This window comes from Cinclus cinclus, chromosome 1 (assembly GCF_963662255.1).
Source record: "Cinclus cinclus chromosome 1, bCinCin1.1, whole genome shotgun sequence".
In the NCBI taxonomy this organism is placed as follows: Eukaryota; Metazoa; Chordata; class Aves; order Passeriformes; family Cinclidae; genus Cinclus; species Cinclus cinclus.
This window is the reverse complement of record NC_085046.1, coordinates 70,362,654-70,387,585: the sequence shown is the minus strand read 5'-3', so window position 1 is coordinate 70,387,585 and position 24,932 is coordinate 70,362,654. Positions and strand designations below refer to the sequence as shown.

At 41.4% G+C, this 24,932-nt stretch overlaps 2 protein-coding genes across 3 annotated transcripts in view; both read right to left on the bottom strand.

Moving 5' to 3' along the window:
- The window catches only part of LOC134054518 (MARVEL domain-containing protein 3-like), a 32,033-nt gene extending 31,009 nt beyond the window's left edge, over positions 1 to 1,024 (bottom strand). The window contains 1 exon segment of the mRNA XM_062510404.1: positions 1,008 to 1,024. Within this exon segment, the coding sequence (XP_062366388.1) occupies positions 1,008 to 1,024 (17 nt within the window).
- A 12,181-nt stretch (positions 1,025 to 13,205) lies between these two features.
- Positions 13,206 to 24,932, bottom strand: part of BCL2 (BCL2 apoptosis regulator) — a 91,048-nt gene continuing 79,321 nt past the window's right edge. Inside the window, exon 2 of one of the 2 annotated variants that reach the window (XM_062499432.1) lies at positions 13,206 to 13,340. In XM_062499432.1, the coding sequence (XP_062355416.1) occupies positions 13,206 to 13,340 (135 nt within the window). The remainder of the gene's footprint in view (positions 13,341 to 24,932) is intronic. The other variant, XM_062499423.1, reaches the window with a different exon arrangement.

Below are 24,932 nucleotides of genomic sequence, written 5' to 3'. Positions count from 1 at the left end.
GAACTCTTTCTGGGCTTACTGGGGAATTTCCAGCTGTATATTTCCTTTCCTAATGACATCTTCCCACCAAATGAGGGGTATAGGAGAGAGGGAAACTCAGGGAAGGTGTTTTCTCACAGCATTGATTGTTTCAAGAGGACACATATTTGTGATGATAAATGCTCTTGCTCAGATAGCTGGTGATGGGGCGACATGGGTGACAATAAGGATGACATTCTTTGGCCTTGGGGACTGAAATTACAGCTGTGTATGTGCACATATCTGCACTGCAAAAGAGGGGAGACAGCAAAGAAGCACAGTGAGACATCAGTGGAGAGGCTCAAAGGGACTCCTTCCTAAGCCTAAACTGAGCAAGAAGGGAAAATTCCCTCTGTTGTTGCTCCAGCTCCTAGCACTGATATTCCCTTTCAGGTTGCAGTGCTCTCCTGGCTCTGAAAGTCACCAAGATCTTGGTCCTTATAAATTTCACAATACCCTTAGCTCTGTCTAGCCTATAAAGATGCAAACATCTGGCAAAATCCAAAGGACAGTATGAATAGGGAGGACTGACTGAACCCTACTTCCTCCACCTTAGAGTCTTCCCTCAGTTCAAGTACTCATAAAGAGGTACCGGAGTTGAACAGTTTCTTTCTATTCCTGTGAGTGTATGAAAACTGAGCAGTGTTGTAACCAAGTCCTAGTCAAAAGACCTTTATGGAAAAGTTGACAAAATTCAGGAGTGCAGGTTGAATATCAGTCTTCTCAGTAATAATACCAAGAGATACTTGAATTCTTTGTTACAACACAAAACTTAATCTTAGCATGAGTCACAAGTGGTTTTGACTGATAAATGTCTCTAATCAAAAACTGAAATCTGTGAACATCTCTTGTTTTCAGATAATTGGCTCCATCTGTCGACACGTTCCGTCATAGTCTCAATCCCCGTGTAGACACATACAAAACATGGGCATTCTTCTTGTTTAGAATCCCACTTGTTGTCTCCACTGGATCTGCTGCCCCACACATACATAAGCTTGTCCGACATCTGTAAGTGAGAACATTTAGGTATTTTCTAGCCAATAAACATAATGTCTTCTAAGTGTGAAAGCTTCTTTTTAGAGGAAATATTTATGTATTGAAAGGGCTCTCATAATGCTGGAACATTTGTTTTGCCAGCTACAGTCATCATAGGTACATCATTAAATTTACAACAGTAGCTGCTGTCTGCTAATTTTGTAATGTTTTGACAGAACTTAACACATGAATGTATGTTTATGCTACTAGTCATCGGTGAATCATACCACTTTATTGGACGGGTCAAGAAGATAAATTGATGTGGTCTTTGGGAAATGAAAATGCCTTCTTTCATTTGTGAGGGAGTTTGTTTGTGCACGGCTTTTGTTGGAAGTAGCAATTTTTGATGGGGATTATGGAAAAAGCAGTGACTTATTTTCCTAACACTTGAGTGAGTAGTGATAGATGTTGGAGGATGTGATGACAGAAGAAAAGCGGGTTTTAATTTTGGTTTTGAAGTGGGTGGGGGTGAGCAAGTGGATAGTCAAGACACATTAAGGAAGTTATGTTGACAACTGTTTAGTGTGAAGTCTGTCATGTATCTGATTGCAATGAATGTGTCTTTATGAGCAAACTGCATTGGAGACATCTGTGCAATTGTCAGCTGTAATTAAAGGATGATTCAGCAGTGGACATGCAGTCGAAAATGAAGGACAGAATGATTATTTTTATGTGGGTGTGTATACTTCTGTTTGCCAAAAGTGACATACCTTTTTGACTAGCTAATTCTTTCCAAGTAGCTACTAAAACAAAAAATTATTTGACTTTTTTTTTTAAATACAGTTTCTGCAGTAGGAGAGAACTTGGACATTTTAAGGCAAACAAATGGGACTTTTTTGGTAATATCCTTGTTGGTGGCATTCTGGAGATGCATAGAGAAATTACTTCCAGAAAAACTTGGGAAAGCAGGAGGTAAAACATCACTTGTCAAGAATGCAAAATAAGCAGAGCATAAGATACTGCTGAGTCCAGGGCACATCTCTGCTTGCATGTGCTGTGCTCACTTGTAACACATATTGCAGCTGTGTGTCATGGTCCATTTTCTTAATACCTTTCTGACTGTACTATGGATTTTGATGTTGCCTTCAAAGGGGCTTACAAGGGACAGCAGGGGTTTCTCCTCATAAGGGATGATCAATATTTGGGATGGCTGGCTGATTTTTTCCCCCACCACATAGCTTCCCATCGTAATCAACCTGAACTTAAGAAAAGTGAACGTATTTGAGGAAGGGTCCAGGCTTTTCTCAGGGAGTTGAATAGCCTTGTGTAGCAGTTCAGGCTGTTCTGCAGCTATCTGTGACTCCACTTCTAGTGCAAGTGCTCAAATATCTCTTCCTAGCTCCAATTAATATCAATGGGGGTTTCTCAGTAGACGATGATTGGAGTAGTTCTCAAGTGGGTAGCATGCTTTGAAAATCGTGTGATATGAAGAGCAGGTTAGGCCTATCTGAACCTTGGATGCTGTCTCATCTCTTGTTGGAGGTAGCTGTATAAATTTTTTCTTTTTATACTTCTTGAATATCTTTTATGACCTCTGGACTGCCCTTCCTTTCCCTCTCCATCTTGGCAGAAAGCAAGGAAGCAGCTAGAAAGCAACAGCACTGACATCTAATTCCAAAACAGGAAGCTGTTATTTGGATGTAACTGGAAGCAGTGCTATTTGTCCTTGGTTAAAGATTGATTTTGAGTCCCTAATGAAAACACAGGGATAAGGAATCATGCTGATTTAGGTGGTAGGCAGCTGGAGTGAAGGGCTTGTTAGGTACCTGGTCTATGAGGTGAAGGAGTGAGGAGGAGCTGAAAATGAGTATCTTTGTTTAAAATACATCTGTTTCTTTTCCACAGACACGTTTTTCAAGTGTAGAAGCTATCAGCTTCTTTTAGAGTTGCTAAAAGGAGGAAGCTGTGCCTGCTGCTAGCAGTAAATGAGTTACTTAATGGGAAGAATGTTTGCAAAGCCTGGAAAGAAATAACAGCTGCTTTTTAAAGTAAAAAAAAACAAAAACAAAAACAAAAACAAACCAAAAAAGCCCCAAACAAACAAACAAAAAACCAAACCAAAACAAAAAAAAAACAACACAAAAACCAAACCAACCAAAAAACCAAAACCCCCAACCCTATAACATTTCAAAACTGTAGCATGATCGGGCATTTTTTTTTAAAGGCATGGATGAAAGGAAATTAGTAATGTGTAGGGGGTGCTGAGCGGCCCAGGCACCTCACCTGTTTTACTCCTAGCTGTAGAGGGAATTCAAAGCTTGACACCAGATGTAAAGCAAACCCAGAGCCGCATGAACTACGAGCCAGCTTCCTTCAGCAACATTAATTTACAGTCTCATGAGAGAGCACTTTGGTTTGCTGCCAGTTTTGACTTCAAGCAGAAATGTCGGAGGACAGAGCAGTGCAGGCAGTGGTCCCTTTCAGACCACGGCATCTGGGCTCTGGAGCAGACAGCCCAGGCTCCTGGCTGGGCTCCGATGCAAACATTACAGAGCACGTCTGTGCCCCAGCCCCTGCTGAAAGGCAGCATTAATTATCCTGCAGCTCCGTGGCTCTGCGCCGCCTGCCTGGGCTATTACAGGGTGCTGGCATCTTTACGCTGTGGAAGTGGGCTTGCCAAAACTCATGCCTGAGGTTGGCTGACGTGTTTGGTACTGCTGGGCCCTGCTGGTGGGTTCCTCAGTTGTTTGCTGGGAAGAGGGCAGTGGAGGTGGTGCAGGCCAGGAAGAGGAGCTGTTTAGCCAAAGTCTCTTTGGTTTGCCATTGGCAGTGCTGTGGGATGACATAGTAAGAGGTAGGAAGGCGTGATGCCTCTCAGCTTTTTCCCGTGAACCTGTCTTAAACGAAGTGCATTTCCAAAATGCCTTGATGCCTGTTAGGGTGTTTTATGTGACTCGTGGGTTCACTTTCCAATCTTTTGCTATTTTCTTTTGCTTTCTTTTCAAACTATCCTGTCATATGTGGATATCCCACCCCTGGAAGTGTTCGAGGCTAGAGTCTATGTAGAATCTCATACAGTGAATGGTGTTCCTACCTGTGGTAGGACTGGATGATCTTTGAAGGTCCCTCCCTACCAAAATCATTCTATGATTCTGTGCAAGGCTGTGCGCTTTGAATGCTAAGCATTCATGCTCAGGCAACTGGAGGTGTGTGTTGCCACTCTAGTGACTCAGAGGGTTGAACCCAGAAGAGACCAAGAGGCTTTTTGACAAGTTACTTGTTTTCAGGGTTTTTTTGAGTAAACTTTTAGTTAATTAGGGGTGATTACTTCTGCTGCAGCAGTAATGTTCAGTCTATATTTTTTGTCTCTTTTTTTTTTCTGAACACAGCATTTTCTCCTTTCACAACTTCGGATGTAGTTGCCCCAACAAAGACAAAGATTAAAGGTCTGTCAAAGCTGTTGCCACACTAGTATGCAGACTGGATGCATTGACTTTTTATGTGTTTGCATCAGATATGCTCATCAGTTTATAAGACTGATTATTGTGGGTCAGTGGAACAATAAACCCAATTTCGGGATTTGTGATGACTAAAAGAGTGTTTTTTTAAAGATTAGGAAGTAGTCCTATGGCATGCATTTATGTAATTTCATTACACAAAGTGCTTCTCCAGTGTAAGTTCTCCTCTGCTGGGTCAAGTTGACCAAATGTTTTCCCCACTACTCTAAGTAAACTTCCTGCAACAGGGCTTTTTGGTGAATGGATGTGGTGGATTGACCCTGGCTGGATGCCAGGTGCCCACCAAAGCCACTCTATCACTCTCCTCAGCTAGGCAGCAGAGAGAAAATATCATGAAAGGTTCCTGGCGCGATATTAAGGGCAGGTAGAGATCACTTACCAATTACCATCATGCAAAACAGACCTGACTTGGGAAAATTAGTTTAATTTATCGCAAATCAAATCAGGTTAGACTAATGAGTAATACAACCAAACCTTAAAAATATTTTCCCCCCAACCCCTGCCTTCTTCCTGAGCTCAACTTCACTTCTGATTTTCTCTACCTTCTTCCCCCTCAGCAGTGTAGAGGAACTGCTATTAGGAGCTGTAGTCAGTTCATCATGTGTTGTCTATTTCACTTCTTCCTCCTCAGGTGGAGGACTCCTCACACTCTTCCCCTGCTCCAGTGTGGGATCCCTCCCACAGGAGACAGTCTTCCACAAACTTCTCCAATGCGGCTTCTTCCCAAGGGCAGCAGTTCTTCACAAACTGCTCCAGTGTGGATCCCTTTCACAAGGTGCAGTCCTTCAGAACAGGCTGCTCTAGTGTGAGTTCCCCCAGGGGGTGACAAGTCTTTCCAGTCAACCTCATGGGCTCCTTTCTCCATGGGTCTGCAGGTTCTGCCAGGAGCCTGCTCCACCATGGGCTTCCATGTTGCCACGGACTCCTTTGTGCATCCATCTGCCCTGATGTGGGGTTCTCCATGGTCTGCAGGTGAATTTCTGCTCCACCATGAACCTCCAAGGGCTGCAGAGGCACAGCTGCCTCACCATGGTCTGCATCAGGGGCTGCAGGGGAATCTCTGCTCCAGTGCCTGGAGCACCTCCTTCCCTTCCTTCTTCACAGACCTTGGTGTCTGCAGGGATGTTTCTCTCACATATTCTTACTCCTCTCTCCGGCTGCAATTGTGTGGTTTTCCTCCCTCACCTTCTTAACTAAGTTATCCCAGAGGTGGTGCCATCACTGCTGATGGGCTCAGCCTTGGCCAGCAGTGGGTCTATCCTGGTGCCGGTGGACATTGGCTGTAATGGACATGGGGGAAGCTTCTGGCAGCTCTCACATGAACACCCCTGTAGCCCCACAGCTACCAAATCCTTGCCATACAAACATGATACAATGGGATAAAGCTGTGCTATTCTACCTAGATGGTGCTGGATTTTGTGTCATTCATCCCCCTATAGCCCCTTAGCATGCTGTGTGGCTGCTTTGACAGAAATGTGTCCCTCCATCCTAGTGGTCTACCTATGCAGAGACCTCCATGGTGCTCACAGCAGCACAGCGTGAAGCATGCACTTTGTGCATTATTGTTAGTAATCCATGAGCAGTGTCATCCACATATATTGCACCTTACCACCCAAAGGGTCTTATGTGTTACCGGAGAGGTAAGAAGAGTAATAATCTAGAAGTCAAAGGTAGGAAAGGGAAAAGTTTACTTACCAGATTTATTAAGGATTACAAGATGTTTTGGAGTGGGAGTGTACAGGTGAGGAGATATTTAAACAGGTACAAAACTCAAGGATATCATTAACTCGGGCATTGGACAGTGTCTCTGACCACAGAGAGACATAGGCAGAGAAGTGCCTGTAGCTTTTCAGGTGGACAAAGAAAGTGAAGAAGGCTCTTTTCCCATCTGATCTCCAAATAAACAGATTGGCTGACTTTTGTCTCTGTCACCTGTGGCTTTATAAAGGTTTGCAGCAGTACTGTCTGCTCCGAATGGACACTGTCAGTGGTATGACCAGCACCTCTTCTGAGTCCAAATTTTCACCACAATCAAGGCATTGTGTTCCCACCATTGTGATTGTGCTTGCAATAAGAGTTCTGGAGGACACATGCAGAGGAGGGCAGACTGATGTCTTTCTCTAGGATATCCAAAAGGCAACTCAGAGCATTTGAGTTGCATAGGTCAGTACCAGAATAGGTATTCCCATTGGAGGGAGAGGCATCTTCCAGGTCAACTAATCCAGAAACACTCTTCAGTGTATTGCAGGATAGCAAGGAATGCATCTGCACCTTTTAGAAGTCGTAAAAAAAAATTAGATGTGCGTGTTTTTAACTTACATGTATTTATCCCCATGAGATTTTAGACATTGAAATTTTCAGTACTTGTGCTCAATTGTAGTGTGGAGCAGTGAACTACAGCCTACGGTGGGACGCTTCAAGAGCTGCTCCATTGATTGTCCATCTGTGCAAATCAGTTTCTTACAGTGCGCAAGTCTTGACTCCACTGTCTTTTGCCCAGAGTAACACGTCCTCAGAGGCAGTTCTGGATACCAAAAAGTTAGTTCCAAGCAGAAGGCTAACTCCTTCTAGGGTCAGTTGTTACACGAAACTTAAATGCCATGCAGCTGGTACCAATCCATTCACAGTGGAATGAACTTCACTTTCTACCACTTGTGGACTCCCATTAAATATTTACCTACTGAGGAGGAGAAAATCAGGAGCTACAGGTGCTATGGGATGGAGAGCCTGCTGCTGCAGAGGGACAACTGCACACTGCTGCTCATGCAGCCTCAGTAGAGACTTACAGTGCTTGAAACCACTCCAGAATGTCTTGAGAAGGGAGCTTTCTGGTTTTGGCCCAGCAAAACTTCTTTTTTTTGGGCTGCTCCTACCTAATTTTCAGACAGCTAAAACCCACCTTAGTTATCAGGTCTAATGTTAATTTTGTCTTTATCAGACCTCCTCTGTTCTCCCCATCAGCTGACTGTGCTTGGTCCTGGTGGTAAGGTAAACATTTAATCCCAGGTGCTGATCTGTTAGCTTTTAAGAAAAATTGGAGTTATCTGACTGGGCAGAAAAAAAAAAAATCCCTGAACTAATTTACCTAGTTTTGCTGAACTTCCTGTGAAAACTTTTAACACATCTTCCTTTGTTAGGTTTTAGCTACAAAAAAAATGCAGCTCTGGGGCTGGTCTCCTGCAAGCCCTTGTCTTCTTTTTTCACAAAATAATGGCAGAGAGAAATGGTAGTACTTGTCCTACTGCAATGTGGTTTACCTTCTACCTTGCAAACCTTCTTCTCTGCTGGACAGTTAAATCCCAGAGCCCAGAGTCCATGCATTGCATTCTGTTGCTGTTGCTTCTTCTTTCAGTTTCAGGCTGATTTCCTTCACCTTCTCTGCCTTCATGGATGCAGAGAGAGGGGTAGATATTTTGCACATGTGCCTGAATTGTGCTTGAAAAGCATTAAACTGTGAACTTCAGGCACTCATAAGAAGTGCATCCATGGCAGCCCAGTGCACACATCTGGCTGCAAAACCCACTTAAAAAACTGGGTAAATTCTTAAAGCAGTTAAATACTCATTTAACAGTTAAATACTCATTTACTGAACACATTTAGCTATGTTCTACCTGAGTTAAAGCCACAGAAGGTAAGAGGCAACCCCTGTGAATCAAGGGCCAGTTAACATGAGCCTGTAAGAAGAAAAAAATACCGAAACACTTTTTGGAAACCAGTCATAACAGTAGGAAACCTTCAGCAGCAACAAAAATATTTCTTTTGCTCCCATTGAAACTTGCTCATGTGCATTTCCAGCTCCTGTTTGCCAGAATGAAAGCCAGTTTTAGCAAATAAATAGAAGAGCCTCGCTGCACTTTCTGCAAGGCATCAAGTGAACAGGAGGGCAGAAAGGGTAACACTCCTCGGTCCCAAAGTACAGGCTACACCTGGGGGCTGTATTTCACTCACCTGCAGCTACTCAAACCCGGGACACTGCATGTTCATGGACAAGGCTGGTGAGTGCTGGCCACTGCTGAGCAAAGCAGGTGAACAGAACTATCAGGAAGGAAACATTACATGTCATTTATGGGATTACACTCAAAATGTTTGAGTAGCTTTTATCAACAAATCCTAAACAATGCAAATGCAAAACAAGTATCTCACAGTGTGCTTTTATTATTTTTTCACAATATAAACTAGACAGACATGGAAAGTTTAATGGCAGCATGTTCTTATAACATTTTAAAGACAAAGAACAACATAATCATATTAAATGATGATAAACTGACAAACTACATTACCATACATACATCATCCAAAGGTACTGGATAAACAATATCTGCTTATGTACATTTATGCTGGTGATAATTAAAATTCAAATATTCAGAAGAAAAAGAAAAAAAATCCACTATTTAAATTATAAAAATATATAGTTTTTGTGTGGAACTCTTAATGCTGTATTACTTTTTGAAGATAATTTCATTGTGTGATGAAGCTGCATTAACTTAGTATAGAAGTGTGATTTAAACCAAATACAGATTAAATTAGCTCTTTTGTCTTCCTTGTATTGACCCTTGTTGGAAAGAGAGATAGGAAAGAAAAATAAAGCTGGGCTTTTGCAATGAGAAATAATTTTTATACCCATAAATTAAAATATGTATAATTTTTTGTATAGTACTGAGCCATAAACTCATTTTACTAGTTTGTTCAGAGATGGAGAGAGGAAAAAGAAGAAAGGCTTTAAAAACATACTACTTTACAATACTTTTAATCAGTAGGTTTGTGGAGTGCAGGTGCACAGCTAAGCAGTGTCATGCCTCAGGGTCAAAGCATGCAGTCCAGACCCTTGCTGCCTCAGCTGGGGAAACTGGACTGGAGGGACTGGGACCATTTTCTTCAAACTACATCACCTCCATGTTGCCTTTGCACATCTGGTTTCAGAATTCTTTTTTCATAATTGTTCCTTCTTAGTGCAAAACTACTCAGGCTATATAATCCCCAATCATGACAGCAAACTGATAAACTTTTATAGACTAGATAATTTTATTATAATTTGCATGTAATTTGTAATTGCAAATTTTTAGTAATCGTAGCCATGTAGTGCACACATGTGTAGCTGCTTTTAGTTAACAGTTATTTTCAGACCACCTTGGCTGAACTCCTGAAACATGTGAAACTGAATATTTTCTTACATACCAATGTCATTCTCCATATCTTCCAGCTCCCTTTCTCATATGTATATTCTGTTACCTTGACAGCCCCACTAGTCCTTTGGTGGATCCAGTGCTTGTTTTATTAAGAAATGTCCTCTCTATCACCTCTAATTTCAGAATACTTTTGCAAAATTTTTCATCTGTTCCTAAGTTACTGATTTATGACAGATCTCAGGTGATCCTACAGATTATTTTTTCAGAAGCAAAATACTTTTCTTCATTATTTTCTTTTAAAACTGAGTGAAAAAGAATTGAGGACACCTGAACTGAATATAGCAAAATCCAGTACTTCTCTTCAATGCCCATGCATTTGCTGTTTTTAAAAAGACTGTCTTCAGCCTTAAAAAAGTTCTATAGTGAAAATAATGATGGGGTCTCTGCAAGCTTTTTCTCTGCCCTTATCCTTTTTCAATGGAAAGGGTGAAAGATAAACAAATTCCAGGTAACACTCATCTTTAACCAGGGAGATGTTTCAGTGATCTCTCTATTTCCCTCCACTTTTTGACCTCTTTCTTCCTTTTTGACCACTGATTCTCTACACCTAAACACTTCAGAAGTGTCCCTCTTTTTAATTTTTTTGTTTGTTTTGCTTTTATGTATGGATATGGTGGGAGTGGTCAGATGTCTCTGCATACACAGTGACAGAGGATGAGTTTTCACTGAAGCATAGTCTTTGAGCATGGAAGTCTGTAAGGCATTTTGTGGAGAAAAAAATCTTACATGGAAGTGTAATGAAGAGTAGGAAAGACAGGAATTATTGCAAAGGAAATGCAGGAGTGAGAAGAGAGGATTTTATTTAAGAAGTTCAAGCTTTTATATACATTCAACATTTCTAAAATGTTTTCTTAATAAATGTATTATCAACTATCATTATACCTAATGCAGCCACAATACTGTACTATTCTGCAGTCAGGATGGGAAAACTCCATTAGCTCTTTAATAAAATAAAATCATCAACAGTCATCATGACTCTTCTCTTTGCCTGGTACTAACAAATACACTGGGAAGTCCAGTGAGTAGACACAGTGGAACACAAAATCCTCAGTATTCATTTAATTGTGTATCATGTGTCGTCTTCATATTATTTCTAAAGCAGCTTTAAAAAACTTTAGCCATTGGAAGGTATTAAAAACCAAAACCCCATTCAAATTATCCTGGTATTATAGCAGCACTGGAATTGATATTTTTTACTACTTTTGACAATGTAAACCTTTAATAAAATAAACAATGTTGAAACAATTTGAGGTCTAATAGTTCATAAACTTTAATGGGCATATGGGCACAAATTGAAACGAAGACTAGATTGTGAAATGAAACATAAGCTCAATAGCAGCCAATTCCAGTTGTGCAATTGGCTGCAAACAAATTCAATTTGTAAGCTGAGATAAAAAACCAAAGCCCACACTCAATCCACAATACTCCTCAGTTCCTCTGATTTGAAATATTTTTCATAAAAACCCTACATGACCATGCCCACTTCTTACAGAAGCACTCTGAAAGTGCTGCAGGTACTATTTGTTTGATGGTGGGATTTTTCCTTTAATCAAGCATAATTCACATTTTTGTGTTCTTAGAAATATTTCCTTTCTATGTTTCTATAAAATTAAGTAATTTCAAATCTGAAATGTAAGCTTGCTCCATCTTTGCTCATACAAAGTGTAGGTGCCATGACTAGCAGTAAAAATGCTGAGATGTACAACTCTTAAAAAAAACCAACCAAACATAAAAGCAGCTTTGAAGACAAAACATCAACTACAGCCTTAACATTGAACATATTACATTCCCGAGTTACTGGAGATATTTTGCATATAATGCCACAAAGTTATTCAGCTGAAATCTTGAGGTTGGAGCTACAGTTTATTCACTGCATGTTTTTTACCCTTTGAGCACTTATGTATTGTACGGTACATTTTATCCAGAGCTTTGCAAACTTTCCTTTTATATCTGGACATCCATTTACCCACAAATCCCGGATTTCAAAAGTTTCATATTAAAAATAGAAGCGCAGGATTTAAAACATTTGAAGCTGGACATTTCCATGCCTCAGAGCAGCCCCTGGGACTCGACACTTCAGAGTCTTCGGTTTCCAGGGGACTCCTGGCCCCCGTTGAGCTCACGGAAAGCCCTGCCTTGAACACAGGTCTGCTTATAAAACTGTATTATGTACTCTGCATTAATTTTACTTGCGTTGCATTTTGTAACAGGAGTAGATGACTTCACACCTCCCACTCCCCCTTTTCCTTCACCCTCTTTTCACTTGAGATGACAGTAAGCACCCGCACAAGAGAGGTGTCAAAGAGTGTCTGTCCAGAGAGAGGATTTTGAGTTTCTTCATCAGCTTTTCTTCTGTAGACAGTCTTAGGAGGTTATTAGCATGAAAATACTCTGAGGTCAAGGGGCAGGATGATAAATCTCACTTTCCTTTCCTGTTATGAAAATGAACTTGATTTTGGTGTCCAGTTTGATAAACAAGGATAATCAGAGCTAATCTGTAACTTAGCTGAGGTCTGCTTTTTGCCAAATAAAATTAAGATCTTTTTCAACTTTCAGGGATTTAGAGACCACATCTAATTGGTTTCAAACCCCCGGAGGAACTCTGTAAGCAAGCAGGATTAGTTGCAGATATGAGCCCACTAAAGTGGGACACAGGTCAGGTCTTCAGACTCCAGCTCTGCTCTCTTGAAGCAGGCACTTAAGGTCTCCTGATGTTTCTGTGTCAATAGCCACAAAAAACATTTTTCTGCTGAGAAAATCATTGGAACAGCAATTTCCTGCAAGCCCCAAAGATTTAACTTCACACTTCTATTAAAAAAAAAGCTGACATGTATCGTGTGGGTATGGTGATTATGATGTGATGGCACAGCTGGTAACTTGAAAACACATGTTTAAAAGGCATAGGCAATCATATTTCCAACTGTTCTCCTGTAGGGATAGCAGAGTGTCCTTCAAGAAGTTTCTGTCTTGACTCCACATATGTACCATGTTGAATTGTTTACTACGTCAGTTCTTGCCAGCAGGACAGGGTGAGAACTTTGTTCATGCTGACCTTTTCTTTTAGATCCCTCCTGGAAAATGCTAGGAAATTCAACACAATTTGGCAGTTTTTAGCAGCTCAAGTAACTGCCCTTGTAAGTGTAAGCAGGTAGGTCTTTGTCAGTATATTCGCTCTTCAGAGATAAAATAATCCAGCCAGCGGCATTAATTAAAAAACAAAAAAGAACGTAAAATACTCTGGGGCTCATTATAGTTAAGAATAACAACACAATGTGATGACAGATACAGCTTGCTGAGGTTCCGAAAATAGCAGGTTAAAATGTAAATATCTTTTAATAAATAATTTTCCGGCGATGTAAAAATAAATGATATTTCCTTTGGCAGTAATAGCTGATTTAATCTTTCGCTGGGAAGTTGCTTTGCTCATAAAATATCATTGTGCTACAGAAAAAAAATATTATTTTGTTGTTTTGAAAGACTTTTGTAATCCACAATAAACTGGGTGACTCTACTTATGTCCGAGATAAGCGCCAAGAGTGATGCAAGCTCCCACCAGAACCAGACTCAGGATAGTCTTCAGAGAGATCCAGGAGAAATCGAACAAAGGCCTCATACTGTTGCCATACAACTCCACAAAGGCATCCTAGAAAGGGAAATATTGAGAAAAGGAATATCAGAACTGCAGTCACTATTTTTGGGGGGACAGGGGGGAATGGGGAAGGGGAGGCAACTTCTTCACCCACAGGGGTCACCCAACAATTCCACTGGCACAAGAAAACCACACAAACCTATTAAAATAGTGATTTGGGAGTTCTGTTTTTTGTGCTTAAAAAAAGTTCTCCTGCCTATTTCTTTATAAATATTGCTGAAATAACTTATGGTTGTTACTTCTGCTTTAGACATGTCCAGTCTAACAGAAAAGACAGAAGCGGCCTTTTGAAATAAATGTTACCACTATTTTGGGTCCTAAATGTTGTCTATGCAAACATACACAAAGGAAGTAGATGAACCTTAATTCTTCAAATCTTTTATTTCCACTGGATAAGGAGCATCTATATTGCAGGTCAGCTTCATTGAAAACGAGGCAGTCTTTGGTTCCCTTGGGATAGGGTCATCCGTAGTAGCCACAGATGTTTCTTCCATATGAACTGAAGGTGTTAGGGTTGTGTTACACCTATGATAATCTTTCACAACTGTCACAAAAAGGGGTGATGCTGTGGTCCAGTGTTCCAGGAAAATCTGGTTGTGCGTGTAGGCACCAAATGGAAAGGCTGTTTAAGTAGCAAAGATAAAGTTTTTGTGACTCATAAATACAGTGGGATTTGACTGGGCAAGTGATTGGATTGGTGATACTCTGCACATAATGCCTTTCTTTCAGGCTGCAACTCCTAACGAGCATGACGCTTCACAGCATTCCTGAGAGACAGATAAATCATACTGTATGGCATGAAAGCAGTAAATAGCCAAGCTGAATGACTTTTAAAATGTGACAAAAGTGATAGCATCATTTATGGCAACTCTTACTGTGTGGCCAATTAAGGTCTGCTCCCAAGCTGTTGAAATAAGCCCATGAAACAGCTATCTTACGTGACAGTTTCTGCCTCTACCTTTATTACCCTAGACTTCCCATTTTTGGCTGAAGTTAACATTCTCTAATAAAGTTATAGTGCCTTTAGCTGTTTTGCAATGTTATTATGCTAGCAGGTAATCTGTCTTCTAATAATGCATATATTGTTATGGTTTACAGCAGCGATTGATGAGAGAAAGGTGTCTATTATTGATATAAACCTTCCAACCGAGTTTATGATAATCAAATTCTGTAGTTAAATTAGCTTCCCTCATCAGGCATCTCTAGTTATTGTCAGAAGAGGCGCCTTTGTGGTTTTACCACGAGAGGGCGTGTAAGGTTTTTTAATATTTTGACTTCTATTCACTAGACTCTGAGTGAGATTCAAATAAATAATAGATATTTGCTTCCAGAATGTGCAGAATATTGTTGCATGTTGTAGGTTAGAGTGGATCTAAGTAGGTGAGACTTGGTAACAACAGCCACGGGCTCTGGCCAACCAAGGGATGTGAAAACACATCTGCCTCTTGCTATTTCTCAATGCTTGTTCCTCTATGCAATCATTTTCCAGCTTGGATTTCCAAAGGTATATTCTTAAATGAAAGCAGCTTAACCTTTTGTGGGGAGGATGGAATGTTTTCATGCAAACTCTTCATTACAGAGAGAAATTGGCAACTTTTGCTTAGCTGCCTTTTTTTTGACATAGACATTTGCAAACTCTGGCCTTAATATTCTGCTGTGCTGTTGCAGAGCTGAAGAAGCCCACTTGGTTTGCTGTGCAGCTCTTTGGAAAGCTCCTTTTATTTCTCCTTAAGGCTATGAAGTAATACAATATCCTAAAATGTTACAGACTGGGCTAAATCCTGTTGTCGCCAGTACAGACTCACTGACTTCCATGGGAGTCTTGTCTGTATAGGGAGTTCAAGATCAGGCCTTATAAAAATACAACACGGGTAAAGTTCAACACTTGGTGATATTATTATGGGTGAAAAAGAGAGGAAATGAAGAAAAAAAAAGCCCTAATAGAAACGCAAGTCATGTGAAAACATTTAAACGTTAAGGTTTTTATGGTTTCTTTCTGTGGGGAAGGTCCCACTTCTGTATATTCATGACAGTTGATGCACACACAGTATCAATATCAAAATGAGCATATTTTGTGCCTCTCCTTCTATCCCAGTTCAGGAACATTCCTCCCAGTTTTTCAGTGAGATCACTTCCAAAGATTCCATAGAGCTTCTGGTACTGGGTATGGAGATGGACGGAGTGGAACAGTAAAACTTGGATACAAGACAAAAATATGGCATAGCCTATGGCTCAAAAGAGGAATGTTAACAAAAAATGTGCAGCATGCAGTACTTTTTTGTCTGAGATTATTACAACAATAACATGAACCCAGCCTAATGGTGTCTGCACTATATATTACAAGTAGCTCTTTATGATCATTCCCCCTCCCCTTCTCAAACATCCTGATTAGGCCTATTTCCGAAGCTTGTTTGAACAGCCTGTCACTATTTGTTTAAGTTTCAAACCTGTTTTAAATAAACACATGTCCATTTTATGTACTAAAACAAGGGGGGTGGGAGGAGGGAAGTATGACCTGTTGCTGAAAACTATTTTAGCACAAAGAGAACCCTAAACAGAATCATGACATTTCATAAGGTTTTGTCTTCTGTAAGCCTATGTATTTGTCACTGGATTTTTGTCACCTAAACTGCTCTGTTTAAAATAAGAGAATCTCAGCTAAAATAAATAAGATTAGGAAAATTGTTCTAAATACTTGATGTCTTTTGAAAAGCACTCTTTATAATGAAAACAAGGGTCCCCTTGGCAAATAGACCAAGTCAAGTTCTGGCTTGGTCAACCTTTCTGGAAGTCTTACACAACTGGAAAGAAAATCGCTGCAGACCTTGCTTTTAAGACCTTCAAAATTTAATGGGAAGTTATATCCTGGATGTAAAATTATATCAGGGCTGTTAAAAATTATATGGAAAAGGACTCTTCATTCAGCTCTGTAAGTTTTTAAAAAGCCATTTCTTAAGAAGCTTTTATTAAGTCAAATCAGCCTGTTGCTGGTTTACTGTGCAACTTCGTGTTGACTGTTTCTATGAAGCAAGAGAGGTGGTGATGCAGAACAGAAAGATGCTTTGCCTGAGCTCCTTGTGGGCACCAAAGCACCTGAGATGCCTGCTTTACCTTGCCTGCTTTACCTGGAAGCCACAAGGATTGCCCCAAGGGCCCCCCCCCACTGCCTTCTTGCCCACTGGGCTATAAATAGGGAAGATAGAGCATTCTCCTCCTGGGCAGAGCTCGGGGATTTGCAGGGAGCCCAGGACAGAAGTGGAGTTCGTCACTGTGGGAGGATTAGGAGGCGTAATAGTGCACTGAGTCAGGGCAGTCTCAAAACAAAGAGATCACACTATCCCACTCTTCCGCTGGCCCAAATTCGGCAGCTCTGATCCAAGAAACAAATGTCATCTTTAATTACACGGGCATTCTTTGCTTGTGGAATGAGCCAAGTCTGTTCAGTCTCGGTCCTCTTGCAGCTCAGCTTGCACCCCAGCCCAAGAGGCAAGGCACAGCTCCTTAGTCACCGAGGAGGATGTACTGCCCACAGGCTAAGCCCAGAGAAGCATTATGAATCTGACGGCTCCTTACCAAAAATGTGGAGGGAGAAAGCAATTTCTGCCCGGCATTTCTGACCGAGGGGGCGGTGGAGAGAGCAAACATGAGGAAGTAAATGCTTCCTTTTTCTACCTGAATCAAACAGCTGGTGAGGAAGTGACTTTATTTCCCTCGTTATCATTGGCTTGGCAGGATATCCTCTTGAGCCACATTGTATTGAATGAAGAGCCAGAGAGACTTCCATTTTACTGTACGGGAATTACCTCGCAGCTATTTTATGCTGCCCTCTCTGTGACTCCAAAACAAACAAACAAACACACATTAGCCCCCAGCTTTTGAAGAAACTTGCACAGGTCTGAACAAAACCACTCTGCCACAGAATACGAGGCAGGAGAGGGAATGGCATACACTGATGCCAAAGTTTGGCAGCTGAATGACTTTTCCCTCACCCCTGCCTCCACACGAATGACATAAATTCTCATAAAAGCTTTTGTTCCTGCATGGTAACTCATTTCAGAAAGAGTTTGGGGAGGGAGGGAGGGGGTGGACAGAGCTGTTTAAATCGTCCCATGTTTTCTATGCAGTGAAACCTCATTAAAATGTCATCTTGCAGCTAACGAGAAAAGTTCTTGGAACACAAAAAGTAGACAAATGTGTAGCTGTTCTTTTCCCAAAGAGTTTATGAGTCTTTTATGCAAGCCTAAGTTGTGAGTACATGCAAATAAGGGCAGCTTGGCTGTGCTGTGCTGAGGTGTGACATTTCACAAGGTCCGTATCTTTAGAGAGGCCGATATCTTTTTACACCTGGGAGTGCCGACATGCAGGTAGTCCTGCCAGGTGCACATTAGCAAATTATAATGGGAAGGAAAAGAAGGTGTCACCACACAATCCCTGCTGATCATGGAAAAACTACCTGCCCGGGGAGTGGCTTTGGCACATGAACCCCTGAACCAATTCCCATCTGGGTTTATTTTTTCTTTTCCCCTTCACCTTTGCTAATGATAGAAGTTGGGTGTATTCTGGGGACATGGTTCAGTGGTGAACATGGCAGTGCTAGGTTAACAGTTGGACTTGATGATGTCAGAGGTCTTGTCCAACCTGCTATGATTCTGTGATTCTGTTTTGACATAGTATTAGGTCTGCAGCTGATGTATTAGATGCTGGGTGCATACACTTTTTTATTTTGTTTCTCCAGTGTTGTCTGAGGTTTCTGACTTTGTACAAAACTGGTTTCCATTACAGCAGTCTTGCCTAACTTCTTTGTTCCTTGTCCTTACTATCTATTTCTATACATTCCTGCATCAGTGAGCCTTTGATTTTGGGGCTCTCACTGTAAGGCTGTGTGAACTGGCATTAGTGGAAATATTATTTCCATGACTGACTAAAAACATGTCACTCTGATGGAGACATCTAAGGAGCAAGGTTAGGTTTGCTCATGAAAAGTGATACATATGCTTAGAAATACATAAATGTGAGTAGTTACAGCAATGCTGATGACTAGTCCTCCTGTCTGTGCTCCTGAAGAGTGACCCTCTGCTAGCAGGCAGGTTTTCTCCAGACCTCTGCGAGAGGAAGGGTAAGTCCAGGCTCTGAGGAATAGTCAACCCGCGTCTTTAAACACGGGATTTGTAAGGTGTTGATCATTCAGCTTGGATGGAAATCCATCTGGTGTTCAGACTAGGTCACATTCTTGTCAAACCAAGTCAGCATGAGAGCTGTTTCAGTAATTTAGTCTTGGCATCTCTATTTAATTCATTTAGACGTGGTTCTGCAATATGCAAAAGCCCAGACCTAATGGAGACTGCCTCATTCTCTTATTCCTGGAAAGGCCCACACTATAAAATGAAGTATTTCTGGCATCAGGATAACAGCTGTAATGTCACTGCAGCAGCTAGCTGGTGCTATTTGACGGGTGCCACTTCTGATGGAGCACTATTAGCAATTATGAGAACAAGAAAGCAAGAAGGCCTTCTGGACAAAATACTTTGTTCAAGCAACACGGTCAAAGCTGTTATGTTTGATCCTTCAGTATTTTCAGATCTTTTGTAGGTTGATAGTCCTACTCAAGTAATTAGCTGGTTTATTTAATTTTCTGAGGGTATCTTACTTAAATAGAGTGCTAGAAACTGTTCTACCTAGAAAACAAATGTGTCCATTCAGTTGCAGTAAAACCAAGTCATTAGTGGGCCATATTCTTCCCCAAATTATCAAACCCATACTAAAGAGTTTACATTCACATGTAACAGTAAATTTAGTGACACCCATTTGTGGATTTGTGAATCACTTTGAAGGAGAGAGAAAATGTCACAGAACTGCTGGAGAGACTCATCTCACCCTGTAACATTGCTCTTATGCCTTCATTCTCCAAAAAGAGGCTGGATGCATAAAGACCCCTGACAAATCTTCAGAATGGCTTTAAAAAACCAATAATGACAAAATCGGCTTGAATGTCAATGCAGGCCTGTTTTTCTCTACATCTTTCTTAATTTCTCTGTCTTGCTTGTAACTGGCTCTCAATATGAGTGCCCTTATACTGCAAATATCCCAGATAATTTAAAAGCACTACTCTGAAGATTTTTCTACAGTGGGTGCTGCACTGACACCAGAGGGAAATGTGAACACATCCCCCATTATATTCCCTGCTTGCTCCAGCTGCCCAGCCTGCTCTTGGTCCACAGAAGAGTTAAATCATGTAACCGCCTGGGAAATGGGAAATGAAAGTAGCTGCTTGTAGAAGTGCTCTGAGTGCTGTGGCACAGTGTTTGTCCTCCAGGCCACGGAGGCTGTCATTTACCAAGCACATCCAGCGGTGCTGGGCTCAAAGCACAGGTGTGAGCAGAGGCAGAGAGAGGGAGGACAGCAAGGTGGCGAAGCTGTCAGCCTGGGGAGGGACCTGGCTTTGGACAGAAAAGGCTGAGTGCACGTGTGAACCAGATGGGTGGAATCCAACTGGTCTGAGCAGGTTGTCCCATTGACTGCACCACGAGAGACCAGTCATGCGTTTTTCTGCTGCTTGTTTTAACATCCCTCAGGGATATGCTCCATTTCATGTTTGTTGTTTCAACACTCAGTTCAGATCCAAACCCCTTCGGCTTGACAAACTCGTGCTCAGCATTGAGCAAGAGTAGCACAGAGCTGGAGTGGTGGCCTGGCTGCTCCATGGTGCTCCATGGTGCTCCATGGGGCTCCAGCAGCAAGAGGCCATGTGGAACTGCCACCCAATTCTCGCATGACTTGATGCAGACACTTGGCTTTTTTCTAAATCTTGTGACAAGCAACTGATTTATAGAGCCAGTGGGACAACACAGCTAACGTTACGCTAAAGTAACCTTACAATAAATCTATCTTTGCAATTTAATGAGTAAGTGCAAAAAAAGGCTATGCTGTAGACTTCAATGGATAGTTATGTTTCTACCACCAGCTGCCTGGAAAATACAAATTTGCCCATGTGTTTTCTTTGGCAGCCTACATCTCATTAGTGGCTCAGACCATTTCTGCTCACCTGGAATAGCCTTATTTGAGGCAGAGAAGAGGCAGTATTTTTTCGTCATTGCTGTCTTTTACCATTTCCTAAGTCAGCCCTCCCACCAGGAGCTGTGGGAGGCAGACAGGTCCTGGCAGTCTGATACAACGCTGCAAATTCTCCCTTTCCAGTGTGGTGCACATGAGAATGGGGCCTCCTGGTGTCTTGCTCCGTGTTCTCATCAATTCACAGCTAAGTGATAATGGGAAATTAAAATAAGGGGAAATTCCAGGTTTGCATCTGCTCAGAAGAGATTGTTTTTAATTGAGTGCCTCGCTCCACCCCACTTTTTGTCCTTTCTGTCCTGTTCACCACTTGCACAAAAATGTGAGACCTAGTACAGAAATGGAGGGTGAAGGATCAGGGAAAGGAATGAGGAGAGTCTGTGTAGACTGAAGCAAGTATAAATTTGGGCAAAATTAACTAAGTGGGACAGGTGAAAACTGTTGTCAGAAAAGCTGAACTTTTAAGCCAAGACAGCTTTATGTGTTGCCTTGCCTTATGGACGGGCAGCTCATAGATTAAGGTGGGCTGGTAAATCTTCAGTTTTTGAGTTCATCCAGAAAGTCCTTTGGTAAATGTTAGGTAAGAGATAACAGGGGCCACTTTAAAAACAAACAAACAAACAAACAAACAAAAAAAAAAACAAAAAAAAAAACCCCCAAAAACCCAAAAAACCAAAAACAAACAAGCAAACAAAAAAACCCAAAAAACCAAAAACAACAACAACAAAAAAACAACAAAACCCCAGTAAGAGTGTAAGAATACAAGCCAAGTCACAGAGTAAAGGACTTTGTTTTGTTATTCAAAACAGCTCAAATTAATTTGCATACACAGTTGTAATTCATTAACTTTGACCATTAGATTTATTTAAATGCCACCCAGCAAAACCAAAATATGAAGACCTAATAAAAGGCAAACCATCTCTGTCTCTCGATCTCCAAAACCAACACCAAAACATAAAACAGGCATCCTGCAGGAGAACTGGGATCTTCTCCCATTGAAAGAATTTACCACCAGGATGCTGGAAAGCAACACACCTCCTATCCATATATATACTTCAATTCTCCTGTAACAAGAAATAATGTCTTGATGATCTAAGAAAGGGCACAAATTCTGTGTGTTTTATCAGAAAGCTCTAAAACTGAAAAATATTAGATACTGCTAGCAAGAGAAAAAGTGCTATTTTTTAAGTACTTCAGGGACTTTGCTGGTGTCACTGTTATGGCCATATTTCTTGATGGAAACATGGCTTATACCAGCTGTAGGAGTCTGCCAGCTTGGTTGAAGTACCTCCCAAACAATGTGAGTTATACTGGCAAAAGGACTTCTCTCTGGTCTAAGTCTACATAGTGGGGAAGGGAATGATGCCAAAATAGTTATCTTTGTAGACTAGGGATGTGATTTTTTCCCCATGAGATAGTTGTGCTGGCCAGACTTTGTCATGTAGACCCTAGGAATTTTTATTTGCAAAATAAGACTGTAATTTATTTTAACCAGATGTTCAGCACTGATCTGTGTCTGTGCATTCACAGCACACTCCAAGCAATTTTTACTGTGAAAGACACATACCTTGGACACTGGTAAGATTTTAAAAACATAATGCTGAAACTTTAAGACTGTGGTGGGCTTTCCTTTCTTTTTGTTGATAATGGGTAGCTCCCAATGAAGTAAGCGGTGTTCTGGGTGTTGAGTTTTGCTCCTTTCAATCAGATTCCCCACAGGCCCTGTATGGCATAAGTCTCAGCTCTCCCAGGTATCAGAAATTCACATCAATTGTTGGAGCAAGTCATGCAGTTCCTTACAACCAAATGGTTGCTGGGAGAATAAAGTGAGAGCTGAAAAGACCTAGGGTCTCTCTTTTCTCAGTAAAAAGCAGGAGGTATGAGTGCCAGTCCTCTGAATAAACAGATCCCTCTTTGTTTTCTTTCATGCCTGGTGTTCTTGAGGGGACGCAGGGGCTGGTTCTGCTACAGGACAGTGATCATCAGAGTGGTCACGTAGCTGTCACTGGAGCCTGATGTACCAACCACTATCAACAAGTTACACATACACATCCTTGGGAACAGCTGAAATACAGCTTAGCCTGCATTCCTATGACCAGTCATTCAAAGCAGAAACTAAGGGATTTAGCTAACTGCTGCCTTTTTTTTCATAAGCCCGCATGTCCTTGCAGATCTTTCACAAAGGGCTGCACATTTATATTTCCTGTTGACATCCTTTGAAAGGGAGAATGCCAATGGAAATCGCATCTTTTAATCAACAATTTTTGTGGACAGCAAGTCAGATGAAAATTCATGAAGGATTAAATTCTATCATTGTGACCTTGAACTAAGAGCACAAGGAAGGAGAATGCTGTTAACTTAGGCAGGAAACACTGGTAATTACTTCATGCGTTGGTGTTTCTAAGTCAGTAGAAATTTCATGAAAAATTTCAGATACTCAAAGGAAAGAATATAAAAATCAGGATTGTCAGCCAAGAAAACAGAAAAAGCATCACCTATGAAATCAGCCTTGAAAACTTCCCTAATTTCTAAAATAAATAAGATCCCACAGATCATAAACCACAGATCAAAATTGATATGAAGTCCTTCAGAAATGTCATAATTTATTTTTTTAATACTTCTAAGAGCAGGTGGGAGCACACAGCAGAGGGCAGCTCTACAAAGGGGAAGAGAGAGCTCACCTTGCACTCATCAAACCACCTCAGGGTCAGGGATAGGGGTGCAAACACTGTGGGTACATTAAAATAGTACTCCAGGCAGACTGAATATTCCTGCTGTGAAACTAGCACAACCACTGCTAAGAGGCAGCTCCAGAATCCCTGTGCAGCACTGCGCTCTGCCGTGTAGATGTGCCCTGAGGCACTACTGGAGAAAAAATGAAGGATCCTGTTCCTGCTTACGGCTTTGCCTTCCCCATAGAGCAACGTGAGCTCTGACTCCTGTGCCAGCAGCTGCTGCTGAAAGCCTAGTCTCTCCTGCCCAGTCACTTCAACATAGCCTCAAGGATTTCATTGACGCATTAATCTGCAATTAAAGAGCTGCCCTTGCTTAAGAGCCAGAGAAAGTGATTACAAGGGCTGAGGAATTCATGTGTGGCAAAAGGAGAGGCACTAGATCTGGAAGTAGGTACAGTGATCATCTAGAGGATGACCACAAGTAACTCTTGTGTGCAACCACCTCCCACTTCATCCCTCCTTTCTTCAGGTGATGTCGCATGCACATCTCAACACTCTTCTCCCTGGAGTTCTGCCTTTGCTGACAAAAGGCTCCTTCTTCCACTAGAGATCCCCCTAGATCTTCCATCACCAATATCTGCTGTTCCTGCCCCAAAGTGGGAAGCCCCAAAGATGGTTTCCAGCAGCTTTGCATCAGTAGGGGCTTCCTGCCAACATGGTAACTCTCAGCTGGCACTTTATAGCTGGAATCCAATGTATAAGTGCCATAAACCCACCCAGGAGCTGCCTTCAGAACCTCCTATAATTATAATTAATGTTGCTGCTCTAAGTTTAGACAAACCCAGGAAATCACATGCAAATTCTGTCTGATTTACTATCTAATCATCTTCTATCTAGGTTCTTATACTACACACATTGCTGTGGTATCTGAGCATCTTGGTGCCTGGATGCAAGATAAAACCTTTCCAAGCTAGCTATGCTGCAGTCCTGACACTTCTACATTCTTTTGCAGCCAACTTTTGCTACAAGCAAACTGCAAAGAAGCTTCTTCAAAGATTTGCTGAATGTACCAGCTTCTCCTGTCTTCCTTTCCCAGATAATGTAAGGTTGGGAAATTTGCCAAGCATCATCCTAAACTGAAAGAGACATTCAAATTGCAGTGAGTGCATGAGCCAAGGGAGCCCAGCCTGCCAGAATTTTATTGTAGTGTTCTCAAGAAGTTCTCAGCATTAAGACTTCATTTCATTGTGTGCCTGTCTGTCTGGTTAGGAGATGCTCCACTGGAGACCAGAAAGTCATTGCTTCCCCAGTTTTAAATACAAGTGTCTCAGCCAGCTACAAACCATTTGTTAGCTTCAAATTTTGAGTCAGTTTTGTTTCTTTTTCTTTTAAGATTGGAAGTGTTTGATCCTGCGGTTACCGTCACCTGAAACAGAACTTCTGCTTTCAAGAAGATTTCAGATATAAAAAACATTTCTGATAATCATACAATTGAAGCAAGAACACAGACAGGGACCAGCAGTCAAAAAGGTGATGAAAAAGAGTTTCACTGGATGAGAAATGATATATAGGGGTCTGATTGATTTAAGAAGAAGTGGGAGAAAAGTTCAGAATTTATCTACACTTCTAACAGTAAAGAAGCAATCCTTCCCCCAGAAGGAACCATTTATACTGATATCAAAGTGTATTCTGACTCATTAACTGAAATACGTTGTACTGGTGGGAGACAGTTATATCAGCAAGATTTTGTCTACAGAAGGGTTCACACCAGTATAACCATATCCATAAAAAAAGTCAGATGCATCAGCAACACGGGTTCACAGTCGAGTGCAAACCAGGCATG